Source organism: Peromyscus leucopus, chromosome 8a, assembly GCF_004664715.2.
Source record: "Peromyscus leucopus breed LL Stock chromosome 8a, UCI_PerLeu_2.1, whole genome shotgun sequence".
Lineage (NCBI taxonomy): Eukaryota > Metazoa > Chordata > Mammalia > Rodentia > Cricetidae > Peromyscus > Peromyscus leucopus.
In genome coordinates this window covers 45,702,552-45,717,078 of record NC_051085.1, presented here as the reverse complement: position 1 = coordinate 45,717,078, position 14,527 = coordinate 45,702,552, and the positions used below count along the sequence as shown (strand labels likewise).

General features: G+C 46.8%; 2 protein-coding genes across 7 annotated transcripts in view; one reads left to right on the top strand and one right to left on the bottom strand.

Annotated features, from left to right (window-relative positions):
* Window positions 1–4,675, top strand: part of Tfb1m (transcription factor B1, mitochondrial) — a 39,052-nt gene extending 34,377 nt beyond the window's left edge. Inside the window, exons 6-7 of the mRNA XM_028854069.2 lie at window positions 2,624–2,751; window positions 4,297–4,675. Coding sequence (XP_028709902.1) covers window positions 2,624–2,751; window positions 4,297–4,540 — 372 coding nt within the window. The 3' untranslated portion in view covers window positions 4,541–4,675. The remainder of the gene's footprint in view (window positions 1–2,623; window positions 2,752–4,296) is intronic.
* Window positions 4,672–14,527, bottom strand: part of Tiam2 (TIAM Rac1 associated GEF 2) — a 213,185-nt gene continuing 203,329 nt past the window's right edge. For 5 of the 6 annotated variants that reach the window (XM_028854064.2, XM_028854065.2, XM_028854067.2 and 2 more), the window contains 8 exons: window positions 13,593–13,772; window positions 12,300–12,418; window positions 10,839–10,947; window positions 10,296–10,354; window positions 8,933–9,038; window positions 7,711–7,798; window positions 7,004–7,158; window positions 4,672–5,797 (listed from right to left, as the gene is read on the bottom strand). In XM_028854064.2, coding sequence (XP_028709897.1) covers window positions 5,193–5,797; window positions 7,004–7,158; window positions 7,711–7,798; window positions 8,933–9,038; window positions 10,296–10,354; window positions 10,839–10,947; window positions 12,300–12,418; window positions 13,593–13,772 — 1,421 coding nt within the window. In that variant the 3' untranslated portion in view covers window positions 4,672–5,192. The remainder of the gene's footprint in view (window positions 5,798–7,003; window positions 7,159–7,710; window positions 7,799–8,932; window positions 9,039–10,295; window positions 10,355–10,838; window positions 10,948–12,299; window positions 12,419–13,592; window positions 13,773–14,527) is intronic. The other variant, XM_028854061.2, reaches the window with a different exon arrangement.

Below are 14,527 nucleotides of genomic sequence, written 5' to 3'. Positions count from 1 at the left end.
TGGTTCTTTGGCAGTCACTGTGGTAAATCTTGGCTACTTCTCCTTTCCCAACTTAAGGACCATGTTCCTTCCAGGAGTACCCTAAAAGTGAGCCATCCTTCCTTCTCTCCATGTAGTGGTACCTGCGTTCTAAAAGCCCCAATCTGTCTTCACCGCTCCCTCTTTCCTAGTCTCTCTAAACCACCTTGGTGTGTTTTGTGCAGGCCTAAGACAGTCTTACAGGAGGTGTATGTTAACAAGAGGAATTGATAAAGCAACTTATAGAACACCGTTGAAAGTGTTATTAAAGGTTATTAAGAAGAGGTGAGGGAGGGAATGTTATTAAGAACATTTAATACTGTACTAGTGTTTATAACAACTGTTCACCATAATCTTCAAAGAGGTCTGAAGTTTGGTGGATTTTTTATTTAACTTTTTTTCATTTATTTTACATAATGACGACAGTTTCCCCTCCCTCCTCCCTCTCCCCCTCCCTCCTCCCTTTCCCCCTCCCATCCTCCCCATTCCCTCCTCCTCACTCCTCCATCTCCATGGGCTTGAACAAAGCATGGCACATCACGTTGAGGCAGAACTGAACTCCTCCACCTGCATCAATGCTGGACGAGATAATCCATCATGGGGAACAGGTTCCCAAAAGTCAGCTAGGCGCCAGAGGCAGTCCTGGTCTCACTGCTAGGAGCCTTACAGATAGACCCAGTTGTACAACTGTCAAACAAATGCAGAGAGCCTAGGTTGGTCCCACGCAGGCACCCTAACTGTTGGTCCAGAGTCCATGAGCTTCCAGGAGCTCAGGTCAGCTGCCTCTGTGTGTTCCCGTCATGACCTCGACACCCCCCTCCCCCTCGTACAATCCCTCCTCCCTTTCTTCAGCCAGACTCCAGGAGCTCAACCCAGTGCTTGGCTGTGGATCTCTGCATCTGCTCAGTCAGTTACTGAATGAAGGCTCTCTGATGACAATTAGGGTAGTCACCAAACTGATTACAGTAGGCACCTCGCCACTATTGCTAGGGGTCTTAGCAGAGGTCATCCTTGTGAAGGATTCCTGGGCATTTCCCTGGCACCGGTTTCTCCCTGACCCCAAAATGCCCCTCCATCAAGATGTCTCTTTTATTACTCTCCTCCTCCGCGTCCTGCCTCCAACCCGCTCCCTCAAGTTCCTATCCCCCACCCCCAGTTACCCAGCAGATCTCTTCTACTTCCCTCCCCGGGTGTAGAAAGGCCCTCCGGTGGACAGTTTCACTTTTGTCGAGAACGATCTTGTGTGTCCACCCACACCATCCCTGTGGTCAAAGATCTACTGTCAGTTACGTCCAGTTGGTGTAGCTACAGGAGTCATGCTTGTGTGAGGAGAGGAGAGGAGGGTCTGTGGGTCAGCTGCCTGGCAAGGCCGGACAGACTGTGGGAGACACCACTGTAGTTCCCAGGGAGCCCCTTCACCGGGAGGCTGAGGTTATCTCCAGGTCTTACATCTTAGCCCCTTATTTTTCTTCCCACATAAAAACAAACCAGTGTGCACACACACACACACACACACACACACACACGTGCGCGCGCCCACACACACACACGTTATTGGCCATTTTAAAGGAATTTTGTAGCCACAAAATTTCTGGAAAACAGTTCCACCTGAGAGAAAATGACAGCCTGAAGGGACTGGAGAACAAGACTTCCTTTTGACAAGCAGCAGCACTGCCCACACCACCTGAATTGTGCTTGGTAAAGGGGCCGAGGCCAGGGCTTTACTCAGTGACAGGCTTCCCCTTCTGTGGAGTCTGCCGGGCCTCTGTGTGAGGGTGCTCACCACGATTGCTGTGACCCACTGCTCCCCGTCTTTACTTTGCTTTTTTCCCGTGTTACAGTAATGATTCATTCATGAGTCTGTTTTTAGAAAAAGACCAGAGATAACTTTTACCACATAGGCCTGAAAAGTTAGTCTTCTGGTTATTCAGTGGCCTCAACAGCTGGTAGTCGCATAAACACTGTCCAACAGTGACATTTTAAAAATTCGGTCTTCCCTGTCAGTCCTGCCTCTGCCTCCTGGTGCATGTAAAGTTGCTACTGAAAGTTCTTTGCTGCGTGGACTCTGCACATGAATTCAGTTCAGCTGAGTAATCAGCATCAGTACTCAAAATAGCTGGTGTCCTACTCATCCCTTTCTGGAGAGTTCAGCACTAAGTGGTCCTTGGGGGATCTCAGCCCTGCAGTCAAAGCTGCTACTGCAGCTTATTGTATGCTTCCAAAAGCTGAAATGCCCGCTGTCAACTGCTGCCTGCCTACTGGCCTTGACAGTCGTGCAGATAGGCTTATACAGGCTGTTGTCTTTCCACAGTTCAAAATGAAGTGACCATCCGGCACAGGTCTAGTAGACGCCAGTATGCATCATAGTTGCAGCCCCGTGGGATTTTTGCAGCCACCCAAAACTTGGCTGCTTATGTGCCCTGAGCACTGCTAGAGAGCCCATGCTCCTGTGATTTCCAAAGATAAATTGTTTAAGGGAGGGACATAGCTTGGAGCTAGAGTGCTTGCCAAGCATGCAGGAAGCCCTGGGTTTGATCCTCAGGACTAGGGAGGGAAATTTCAGTCACATTTTTGCCATACGGTAATATGTTTGTTCTCAATGAAGGTTGACGTAGGAGTGGTCCACTTTACACCGTTGATACAGCCCAAGATCACGCAGCCATTCAAGCTGGTCGAGAAAGTTGTTCAGAACGTGTTCCAGTTCCGAAGGAAGTACTGCCACCGAGGGCTTGGGTAAGAACCCTTCTTACTTAGGACTTTAAAAGGCATGTATGACTCTTGGTTTAGATCCTGTGGTGAGCACCATGTAGCCACACTGAGGAAGAGCCCTGAGTTCACCTTAGATGCCACATACAGGCTTACTTTGGTCCTAAATACAACCTAAAACCCCCCAAGTACACAGCATCTGCTGACTTGCTGCTAGGAAGGCCCTGGCCGCTCAGGCAGCACTCAGTCTGTACTGAGTAGCTGTCTCTCCCTTCGGACACACTGGAGGACTAGACAACAGGCGCACCTTCTCAGCAGCCACGTCGTCGTCCTCACAGTGTCTTCCGCCTCTACTCAGTGGGAGCTCTTCTGTTCTGTCAGGCTCACTGTTCCACACAGGCACCTGGGCCTTCCGGAAAAGTAAGACTGAGCCATGGCCCTGCAGCGACTACACCAATTCCTTCTTATCTAGCGGGTTTCAAGATGTTTAGGTAGGTACAATTACAGTCAGAAGATAGCTGCGTAAGAGGAGGGCTCAGCTTGTAGCGCACAGTGTTCATTTTCTAAGACCTACACAGATCCATTTTGGTTCTCTGTAGGGATGTAGGAAGTGTGGGTTAGTGCGCGAAATGATTTCAGGTGTGTCCTGAAACTAGTGCAAGCTTGTGAAACCCTCTTTAAGGATGTTTTATTATGAGCGTTGACTCTTAGCCTGCCATTTGTAAGTATAACTCCTACATCTGTACATAGTAGCTCTAATTCAAGGTGGTGAGAATCACAAGAAGTACATCTTACTTTTGAAAACCCTGGAGTTAATTGGCCGAGCCTAGTCCTACTGTTTCCAAAGCAACACGCCACCCCCCAACTAAGTAATGGGCCCTATTCATTTCAGTCCACCTTCCTCTATACAGACATGGACCAAACACCAAAATTGACTTTAAAGGATGATTGTTGGTATCTTTCAGTCACACCATACTACAATGTGGTCCCAGGTGTTAAAAAAAAAAATTGCCAGACCCTCTTTATCCTAGAACTGATCTAAGTCACCTCACCTTAAAGGTGGAGAAGTGTGTCATCATCAGCCTAGAAGGAGACTTCATCCTTCTCTGACCATGGCCTCGGCCAAGGCCTTTGGATGAGCTCCATGGTCAAGGTCCAGGCACACGTCTGCAAGTTTGAGGCATCTAAGTTCACTCTTTAAATGAAATTTACAATGCACACTTTGAGTTTTAAAGATGATTAACAGACAACTTAGCACTTTGCAAAACCAGTCACTCGTGGAGTAAGGGGCTTTGAAGACTTTAAATACATCCAGGATATAGAGAATCAAAACCAAATTGAAATTTATCAAATAAGATATAAAACTTTTCCATTTGTTTTAGCTTGGAGAGATAGTTTTCCCTTTGTGGATACACGTTGCAAATCTTAGCTTAGACTTGCCTCCAGTGAGTCCAGAGTCTTTGGGTACCCAACAGGCTCAGGCATCTATCAGTGTGTCCTTTTGAAGTTTATACAAAGATGTTTCTCGAGTGATGTAAGTAAAGCCCACTCCCCCCCACACTTTCCTTTCAGAATGTTATTCCCTGAAGCTCAGCGCCTCGAAAGCACTGGAAGACTGTTAGAGTTGGCAGACGTCGACCCGACTCTCCGGCCTACCCACCTCTCACTCATGCATTTTAAGAGCCTGTGTGATGTATACAGAAGAATGTGTGATGAAGACCCACAGCTCTTTACTTATAACTTCAGAGACGAGCTCAAGCGGAAGAGGAGAAAGGGCCAGGAGAAAGAAGATGGCATGGGAAGCTGTGAGTCCTGACGGCCGCGCTTAGGGCTCCACACCCACAGTGCGGGTCCTCTATGCATGTGCTTACTTCTCCTTCACTCTGTAAAGACAGACGCCAGTGACCTACCTGCCATTCTTACTTAAGAAAATAAATATCCAGTAGATACAGTCCAAGCTTTCCTTTAATATGTATATATATACACTGCATAGATACGACATGTTTAGTATAAACAGCATTTATTACAACCTGCAAAAATGAAATATCTGCACATTGTGCCCCTAAAACCACATGAAAATAACTTAGATATGCTTTAAATAAAGCAAAAAACTAACAGCTCAAAGAAAATGCCCAGAGGATTGAAGAAGGGACCCTTTTAAAAGCTATTAATCACAACTTTCCCAATCTTACTTTTCCCACATAACTTAAAATAATTAGAATTCAGCTTTATTACAAGACTACATCATTTGATTCCTGCTCAAAAGGGATATAAGCTAAGTAATTTACAGATTCTAACCAACTTAATCTCTAGTTTCCTGATCCACAATAAATTAAAATAACTTAAATCTTTACAACGAGTGTTGTGGGAAAATATATACTGCATAAAACCCAAACACAGATGGTTTCCCGCAGTTTGTTCTCCCACAGTTTAAATCCTAACGAGCATTGTCACCCTCCACACAGGTCCTATGATTTGCCATGGCTCTGTGCTTCATAAAAACACTCCTCGTTAACGACGGAAGTTAAACTCTGGACACTGAATTCACGCTCCAGAACCAAGTTGAGATCGAGGCTGGCAGTCTCAGGGTGGCTGTCAAGGGACTGGTGGCGAGTCTGCGTCTTGAGCAGAGTTCCTCTGCCCCTCTTGGTGCTGTTGGCTTTTCGTTTAATGGGGCAGAAGTGACCCCTGACCAGCCGGGGCTGCTCGCCTGGCCCTGTGGTAGGCTGCTGCATGTCGGGTTCCTCAGAGATCCTCAGTCTCTGAAACTGAAGCTCGATGTCCTTAGTCGGGCTGCCCTGTTTCAGAGGCTGGTGGAAGTCCTCGTCGTCATCACTCAGAATGTCGCTTTCTTTGATGAGACCGTCTGGAAACTCCGCCAGGCTCTCCGGAGGGTCTCTCTCCGGCACGGTGCTCTTGCAGTCTTGCCTGTTCTCAGCGACTGGGCAGCCGCTGCTCTGGGTGCCACTGCTCAGGCTACACTCATCCGAGTCCAGTGAGTTGCCCTTGCTGGGCTCACTGGGCCACTCGCTGCTGGAGGATGTCCTGAGGACCTTCAGAGACCTGGAGGAAGCTACAGAGAAAAGCACGTTTCTCCGTATGGCACAGAAACAGATTCAACAGTGTAGGGTTAGGGCCTTGGGGGTTCTGATACTCGTGAAGATTTTATGTGAATTCAGTCATCTGGGCATTTAGGTGGCCAACCCGGGTAGTTATGTCAAACAATGAATTGACTCATGTCTCTAGGGCTTTTGTTGTTGGGTCTCTGGTGGCCAAGAGATCAAGAGTTTGCTGAATGCCAGGCAAACACTATGCCCACTGAGCGACACTCCCAGGCATACCTGAAACTTTTAAGATTCCCAGAACTTCGCCCATATGGATAGAATAATGAAGTACCAACTATCATAAGGGCTCGAATTGCTACTTTGCTAATGAGTCAATTGAATAGTTAATCACTAATAAAAATTTGTTATATTCTTTTACTACAGTATCTTATAATCAGAAAATATACCATATCTCTATGCTTAGCTTCCCTGTTTATTTCCCTAGATGCTCCAAAATGTTCTCTTAAGCATTGCTGAATTTTATAACCAACTTTAAGAGAATTAACATTGTTCACATTTAATCATGTGTGTGAGAGTGAGTGTGGGGGGGGGGAGATTGCTTCTGTTCAAAGAGAATTCTTAGTTTGAATGGTCCTATAATCCATTAGCGCCATATTAGTCTTTGATGACCATAGACGATTTTGACAACAGAACAGAAAAAAGATCTAGAGAGATCCAATAGGGGAGTGGGAGGGAGAAAATGTGTGCCCTGTAAGATTACAAACAAGAGCAGAGATCTCCGGAATGTAGCTCGGTGGTAGAGTGCCAGCCTAGTGTTGAGAAAAAGGTCCTGGGTTCCATCCTTAGCACCACCAGGAAGCAATTTACATTTTAGAAGAAGGAAGAAAACATTAAATTTGTAAAGTAGGTGAAAAGATGAACAACAGCAATGATGTTCTGGCTGACGACCTGCTGGCAATGATCGCAGGGGAATGACCTCACTCAGTCTTGTGATCGGAATTAAGTTTGGACCTGGAGGCCTGGCAAAGCCAAGCCCCCCACCAACTCCTGTTCATCTCAGAGGAAGAAACAAGATGGCCACTGATAGGAGAAGGGATGTGGGGCTGGAGGTAGGTGTATTTAATGAAAGGATGACGGGAGCAGGGGCATGGTTCTCATAACTGTATTACAACCTCATGTTTTCACCTTTAAAACAGAGCTAATGGAATTCTCACCTAATTTGGCCGAAACAGGAACTCGGTTCTTAAGAGGTACCAGACGATCCTTACACGTCTTCTCCAGCGGTAACTCGCACTTTATGTGGCGCCTGAAGTTCTCTCTCAGAATAGAACGAATCACCTTAACAATGCTAGTTTTGCTCTCGCTGTCACTGGGGAAGGAGAAAAAAAGAAAAGGCAGCATGCACTGTCCGTTCTGCTTCATTGTGGGCCTTCCTGAGGAACACAGTCTTAGCCAGCTCTCCCTCGCACCTCAGAAGCTAGCAAGCTGCCCCACCACTGTGTGCCTGGCTTTTCTGACTCAAAGGAGGTGAGACTCGATCATTCTACAGCCGATCAATATATTCTCCTGGATCCACAGTTGCTCCTTTTAGGCAGAAGTTGTGCCCTAGTACCACACTTCAGGAGGGCACTAACGATATATCACACACACACACACACACACACACACACACTTTAAAGATTCTCTTGTGTGTGTGTCTGTGTGTATCCCACATGTGGTAAGTGTGGTGCTGGCAGGCGCTGAAGAGATCAGAAGTGGTCAGATCCCATGGAGTGAGATTTGCAGGTGGTTATAAGTGACCCAACATGGAGAGCTATGGGAGGGCAGCAAATAATGCTAACCACTGAGCCATCTCTCCAGCCCCTAGACCCCCTTTCAAGAGGGCACATGAAGTCTCAGAGCCGCTTGAAAAGGCAGGTACCTGCAGCACAGCTGGAAGATGGTTTCCGGCCGTCCTTCCACTTCTGACTTCGTGTGAATCAGCTCCCATAGGGAGTTGTTTTCAGTCCCTGGGTAAAGGCAACGGAAACCAGAGTCCACAACTTTGCCAAAATGCTATGGTTGAGAATACCTGGGATACCCACGGTGTAAACACCCCTCAGTTCTGTCTCTTTTCTTCCACAGCTCATTCTTGGGTATTAACCAAGAGCTACAGAAAATTGAGATGGAATTCTCCACCCCTCTTTGGTGGTTGGTAGTTTTAGGCTTTGTTTTGCTTTTTTTGCTGTGCGTGTGGCAGGATCTCACTGTGTAGCCCACGCTGGCCTTGAGTTTGTGGCAGGCGTCTTGCCCTAGCTACCCAGTTCCAATTCCTTCCCCCTCTTGAGATGTTAGCCCTATCCTTGGAACAGACAGGAGGATTTGCTCAGGAACTCGGGGTGACAGAACCCCCTCCCCCCGTTAGAAACATAAGCCCCTCTGACAAAACCCCTAAGCCCATTGGCCCTTTGTTCCCAAAGGCTCGTGCTACCAGTTATGGAAGAATTAGTTACTCTAGAAGATCCTTGGAACATTGTTCAGGGTAAAGTGTGTTGGTTTTTTCTTTATTTGCGGTACTCTTAATATTAAGGAATTTTCTACTATGTTTAAGTTCGTATTTTTTTGGATCTTTGTCTAATTTTAGGGTATCAAAGCATACAGCAAAAAGGGAAATGTTGACAGTTGTTGACTGCAGGGTTGAAGAAAATGCAGAGGCATTGGGCAGAAAAAGGCCATCCGATGCCACTTGTTTTCTTCCAAAAGACTGTAGAGAAATGTCTCAACAACCTTGTTCTCATTATTTTTTCCTAGAAAGTTAAATACATGTAAAAATTATTCTCGGGCACAGTGGCTTGGGAATGTCCCCAAAGGCCCATGCACTTTAAGACTTGGTTAACCTGTGGTCCTGCTGGGGGAAGGGGTGGAACCTGTTAAGAGTGGGATCTAGGGAGAAGGTGTGCTCTCAGTTCCTAATGCCCTCACCCCTCCCTGGGACTCTGCTCCCTGACCACAGCTAAGTGAACAGACATCACATGCTCTGTGTACATGCACTGTGCTGCCCCGGTACCACGGACTGATACCCATACACGTCTCCTGCGTTTTCATGCCATGTGAATGAAACACACATGAAAATGTCTCTTGCTTGCATTCCCCCAAGTGGTTACCTGCTGTGTTCCCCAGTCTCACTTGGAGCGCAGATATGGGGATTAACCATCGGAACTTAAAGGGGTCCAAGTCAGCAGAGTTGTGGGCAGGCCGGGAATTTGAGGGCTGTAAAATGAGAGAGCACCAGGAAGGGGTTAAAGTCGCATGTGCAGTGAACAGAGGGATCTTGACCTGTATGCAGGACTCTTGTGGGTGTCTAAGATGCATGTAAACCAAGTGAACCCAGCTCTCAAAGACCTCCCAGGACCGGGACTGGGCCACAGTGAGTTCCTGGGACACAAAGATGGCAGCCACGTCTTCCTGCAGTCTCCAGTTCCTGCCGGTGGCTTATGGTGTCTGTGGCTAGGCTTGGATGGAGTGCTTTGGAGTTTTTCTTCGGGTCTTAGCTTTTTGTCTGTTTTTTGAATCAAGGCAAAAATTACTTTAAAGCCAAAGCTTTACAGACCCCTGTCTCTATGGAACCACATGTACTATTTTCAGGGAATAAAAGTTTTCTGTTTGGGCCTCTACTTAGGTATGTCTTAATCTTTTAAGACACATGGGCAGCTATTCCACTTCTGCATATGTGCAGAGAATTCCATAGCCTGCCTTAGAAATGTTTGTACTCCCATGTTTATTGCTGTTTTATTCACTATAGCAAAGAACTGGAAGCAACCTAGTTGTCCATCAAAAGATAAATGGGTAATGAAAATTGGTCTATGTGTGTGGATACAACTCAGCTCTCAAGAAAAGTGTTAATTTACAATGAATATGGGTGGAATTAGAATGTGAATATTAATGAGGTTAATTGAGTTAATATTAATTAACTCAATCTCAGAAAAAAAACTGCATGTTCTTGTTCATATATACAAATTCTAGCCAGTAGTGTGTGTGTTTGTGTGTGTGTGTGTGTGTGTGTAGTACATTTGGATATAATATGAGGAAAAGAGAACAGGAAAGGCTAAATATGAGGGGATGAGGAAGGAGTAAATGCAGGTAATAGATCCAAGTTATAAAGAGGATATAAAGCTAACTGTTTTCCTGGTCCTAATTTTGTCATGAATATTTTGGTTTGGGGGCAGATACGTACATAAAGACCAGTGAGAACTGAATGTGTCAAGTTTATGAGGCGCCATAGAGTCCATTCCTAATGCCTATTCTTAACTGTACAAACTAGAATAGACATAGAGGTCTGTAGACGCTGGGAATTTGGGGGCATGATGTTTTTATTATAAAAACCGGAAAATAGAGTTTATGAAATTTTAGGCAGACAGATGGGTTAATACTGTTGGATGGTGAGGCCATGATTCTTAGAGAGCTTTCCAGTACAAGGCAGGAGAAAGCCATGAAAAGACAGCTCTAATTAAAAGTCCTTTTTCTTACCGGTTTCTTTTTCAGTTTGCAGTTTTCTTTATAAACCAATATGACAGCTCTCTTAAAAACTGAAAGTAAAAGAGAAAGAAAGGTCTTGATGTTTTCTGCAAACTCTTCTAAGGTTAACCCCGAGCTGGGCCCTTCATGAGAACAAAGCGCTTCAAACCCAGGACTGGAATCCCGCTGCATTAACACATGCTCCTCTGCCCTGTTTCGTGTGAACCATGCAGAAGTGCCTGCTTAGGAAAGCAGGTCCTGCGTCTGTTTCGCCATTGTTTGATTAACAGCTGAGGCCATGGCATCCAGGTCTCAGTGAGAACACACTGTAACTTGCTCTCCCAATTCTGGGTGAGAAGGAGGCGGTTTTGAAACGTAGCACTGTTCAGGCAGCAGGTTTTCAAGCAGCCTCATGAGGTGCTTCCCCCTAGCAGGCTGTGTTGGGTCCCAGCCACTGCAGCCTTTTCCCAGCTCCCCAAAACCAGGAGTCAGCAAGAGTGGCAATGTTAGTCAAGCTTTTTGTTACGGCTAACGCTTCTGAACCGGAGTACCAACCAAATACTGTGAGTTCAATGTCCTTCCTGACTTTTCCTAAAGAGAGGAACGGATTCAGCCAGGAAACCGTGGAATGCATCAGAAGTTCCCCCATGGACAGCTCTGTCACCTACATTGTGGAGACAGGAAACAAAGATGTGAAAAGTCTCAGGGGTGAGCTGTTTCATGTTAGACACAGAATTGCATCCATGTGGTCATTGCTAACATGTCCACAGGAACCGCTGTGTCTGTATGGTCCCCGTCAGCGCGGCATGAAGTGGCGCAAGTCCTAGAAATATGAGCCAAGCATCAGGCTGCACCCTCTTAGTAATAGGTCTGGGCCCTCCTGCCTGCTGGGCTAGCCCCTTACCACTGAGCTACCTCCCTGGTCTCTCCAAATGGCCTAGGCTGACCTTGAACTTACCCTGTAACCCAGACAGGCTTTAATTGTGCCTAGTCCTGGTAAATAATAGGAGGTGCTGGTGTTTAACTGTAAAGTATTTACTTAGATTTTTTTGAGACAAGAGTTTCTCTGTGTAGCCCAGGCTGGCCTCGAGCTCACCGAGATCCGCCTGGCTCTGCCTCCTGAGTGCTGGGATTAAAGGTGTGCACCTCCACCTCCCCGTTTAGATCTAGTGCACACTTACATAGGTGACAATTGTGCCGCAGCAGCGGCCGTGGTCATCTAAGGCAGTAGGTCTCAATCTGTGGGTCACCACCCCTTTGGGGGTCAAATGACCCATTTACGGGGGCCACATATCAGATATTTATATTACAATTTATAAAAGTAACAATCACCACGACGTGGGGCACTGTATTAGGAAAGGTGAGAACCACTGAATTTTAAGGGCTTTCTATGAGTGTTTACTTCAGGTCACTAAACTACATCAGGCTGCTAAAGATAAAATAGTAACATTGAAATCGACCTATGTAAATAAAAAAAAAGCTGTGCCCCTTTTCAGTCCCTGTCACTTTCTGCTCACACTGCCGTTTCTTACATGTGCTCTCCAAGCTCAGTGTTCTAAGGTTAGCAATCAGACAAAAATGAAAAATACACCGAATGTCAGCAATCACTGGGACTATAAGCAGGTGATCACTTGTATCTGATGCTGACGCAGAAAGGTAACCTGAAGGGAACAAGCCCTATATTTTATCCCATGCTGGGCCCCTTCCTCATTCTTCCAGCCCAGCCTTCCCCGTGCTCTAGTTTCTGGAACTATGACTTCACCTTCATAGGAAAGAAAGGAGTTGGAGAGACACCAGCTCAGCGATACTTCCATAGCCTCTGTACAATGCTAACATGGCACAGTTATGTTTTAGACCAGTTTTTAATACCTTTCCAAACCATTTCTATATAAACTATGTAATTATTTTATATATTAATATCAAAAAAAGGCTTTGTCCCCCCCAGGAAAGTCTAACCAAGTAGCTGCTCTGGACGGTCCCTAAGCTCATGCACCCCAGCATGAGACCCCCACAGACCTCCTTCTCCGTGCCGCTCTGCTCTGCCACGAGCTGGTCAAACACCGTCCCGTAATCCTCATAGATCTTCTGCATCTCGTTGATGTGGGTGGCCACTTTCTCCATGGCCTTTAGTGCTTCTGAAAGATAGGAAGGTGTGCCTGCTCATTCTAAATCCCACCAAATCCCATCCTGGGAGTCCAGCTCTCAGCTAATAGCATGATGGAGGTACAGCTCACAACAGCCTATTTAAATCTAGGTGTCACAGTCAAGGGCAGTCAGCTTATCATCCACCTCAAATTCTCTCCGAAATGAGGAGACTCTGAGAAGTGCCATTAATAAAGCTAACCTTAGTCCAGCCAGATACCCTGACAGTGCTTTCTGTGCCCCAAAGAGCACTGACTGCAACCAATATCCTACTACAGTAACAGGTGAAGCTTCATCAGAGTTCTGGAGAAAACTGGGTAGTGGAACCAGAAGCCAACCCAACACTGTCCAGCCTCAGGGGAGCTGCTCTTGAAGTCAGTATCTCTAGAACTAGCTGGCACATTAGGAGTCCAGCAGAATTGTTCATTTACAGCAGCGTGAGAGGGCAGTGGAGCTCAGTGCTAACACGTGCCTCACTCACTGGCTCCCCAGTGCAAGAAAACAAAACAAAACCACCTACCGATGTCAACCACAAATTCAGGTGTTTGCGGTTATACATGCCGTTTGTTTGTAACTTGGGCAAGGGTAGATGAGGGACAAATGATTTTGGCAAAATCTCGGTGCGTTCTATACTTTGTTCTCAGATTCAGCAGAGCGCAGAGCTCTCCACAAGGTGGCACCCCATCCCACGAGCTTCAGCACAGCCAAGGGCATGGAAAAGTACAGGAGAGGCCCAATGGGGCGTTCTTTCAACACTGTTCGCCAGCCAAGTGACTTCAACTTACTAGGCCTCAATGACACTGTTTTAAAATTTTAAATCAAATTACCCTTCTTGATCAACTCAGGAAGAACAATTCTCATTGTGAGATCACCTTTAAGCCAGGCATAGCGATGCACACCTTTGGTCCCAGCACTCAGGAGGCGTCTGTCTGTGAGTTTCAGGCCAGCCAGAGCCACACAATGAGATCCTGTCTCTAATTTTAAAATCCCCAAAGCATGGTGAGCAGCCCCCTAAAGGATGGCAGCTATATGGGGCTGTTTTCCTACATGGACTCTGTAACTAAGCTGGGCAGTCACGGCGCTGAGGAGTCACAGGGAAGAGCTGTCGGCCCCGGGCAAGCCCCCTTGGCCAGCTGGTGAGTACAAGCAGCCTCCTTCCTGCCTTACCTGTCAGGTGATAGTGTTCCTCACTCTCATGGTCCGTCAGGGACACGAGCTCCTTGAGGAGCAGGGGGTACTTGAGCACTCTCTGAACAGGCTTGATGAGGTAAGACTCGAGCGTAGAGGAATGCTGCTTGGTGGGATTCCGGGCATCCAGAAAAGCCTTGAAGGCCTTATCGGTTTTAGCTGCAAGCAATTGATAAAAGATCCTTAGGAGAGCACAGTGGGATGAACTCAACTATTATGTTATCGTCCAGCACAGTTTTACATTATTCCTTCAGTCCTTACATCGTTCAGTGATAAAAACCCAAGTGCATTCACGGGTCGAGTACCCGGTTATTAGCAGGTGTCGCTGTCTCATCTCTCACAAGGCCTGCAAGTGAAGGAAGGTTGCGAGGATGGTAGAGGATGCAGTCCTCACTCTAGAGAGGACTGTGGAGTCACAATGCACCTGTGCACACCCATCACGGACTGTTCTGGGTGGTGTGGCGTGGCCTAAAGATGAGCTTCCAACGATTCATTGCAAAGATCCACCTGGAAAAGCATCTCCTCTCCTGCCCTAGCACTGGCTGGTCTTATTCTCCACACTCTTGAAAAGTAGTATCTCTCTACCTCGGAAGCCAACCTGCCTTCACCCCACAGCTCCAAGCAGACTAGACCTGACGCCAGGGTTGCATTGTGTTCCTCCAGGTGTGGAACCCTTAGCAAGAACTGCCTCCGTGCAGTGTCCGTGTTTTAAAGGCCACACACAGAAATACGGGTGCATATGACAGGGCGGGTGGACAGGCCAGCCCTCACACTGGGCTCCACTGGTTGCCATTGACAGACCAGCCGTTTGGGGTCCAACCAGTTTGCAGAAGTGCCCTTATTTAGGTTATATCTCAAGGGGAAAATCTGTAGCACTTAGGAGAGGTCACTGATCACCAGACTATGCAGGTGGT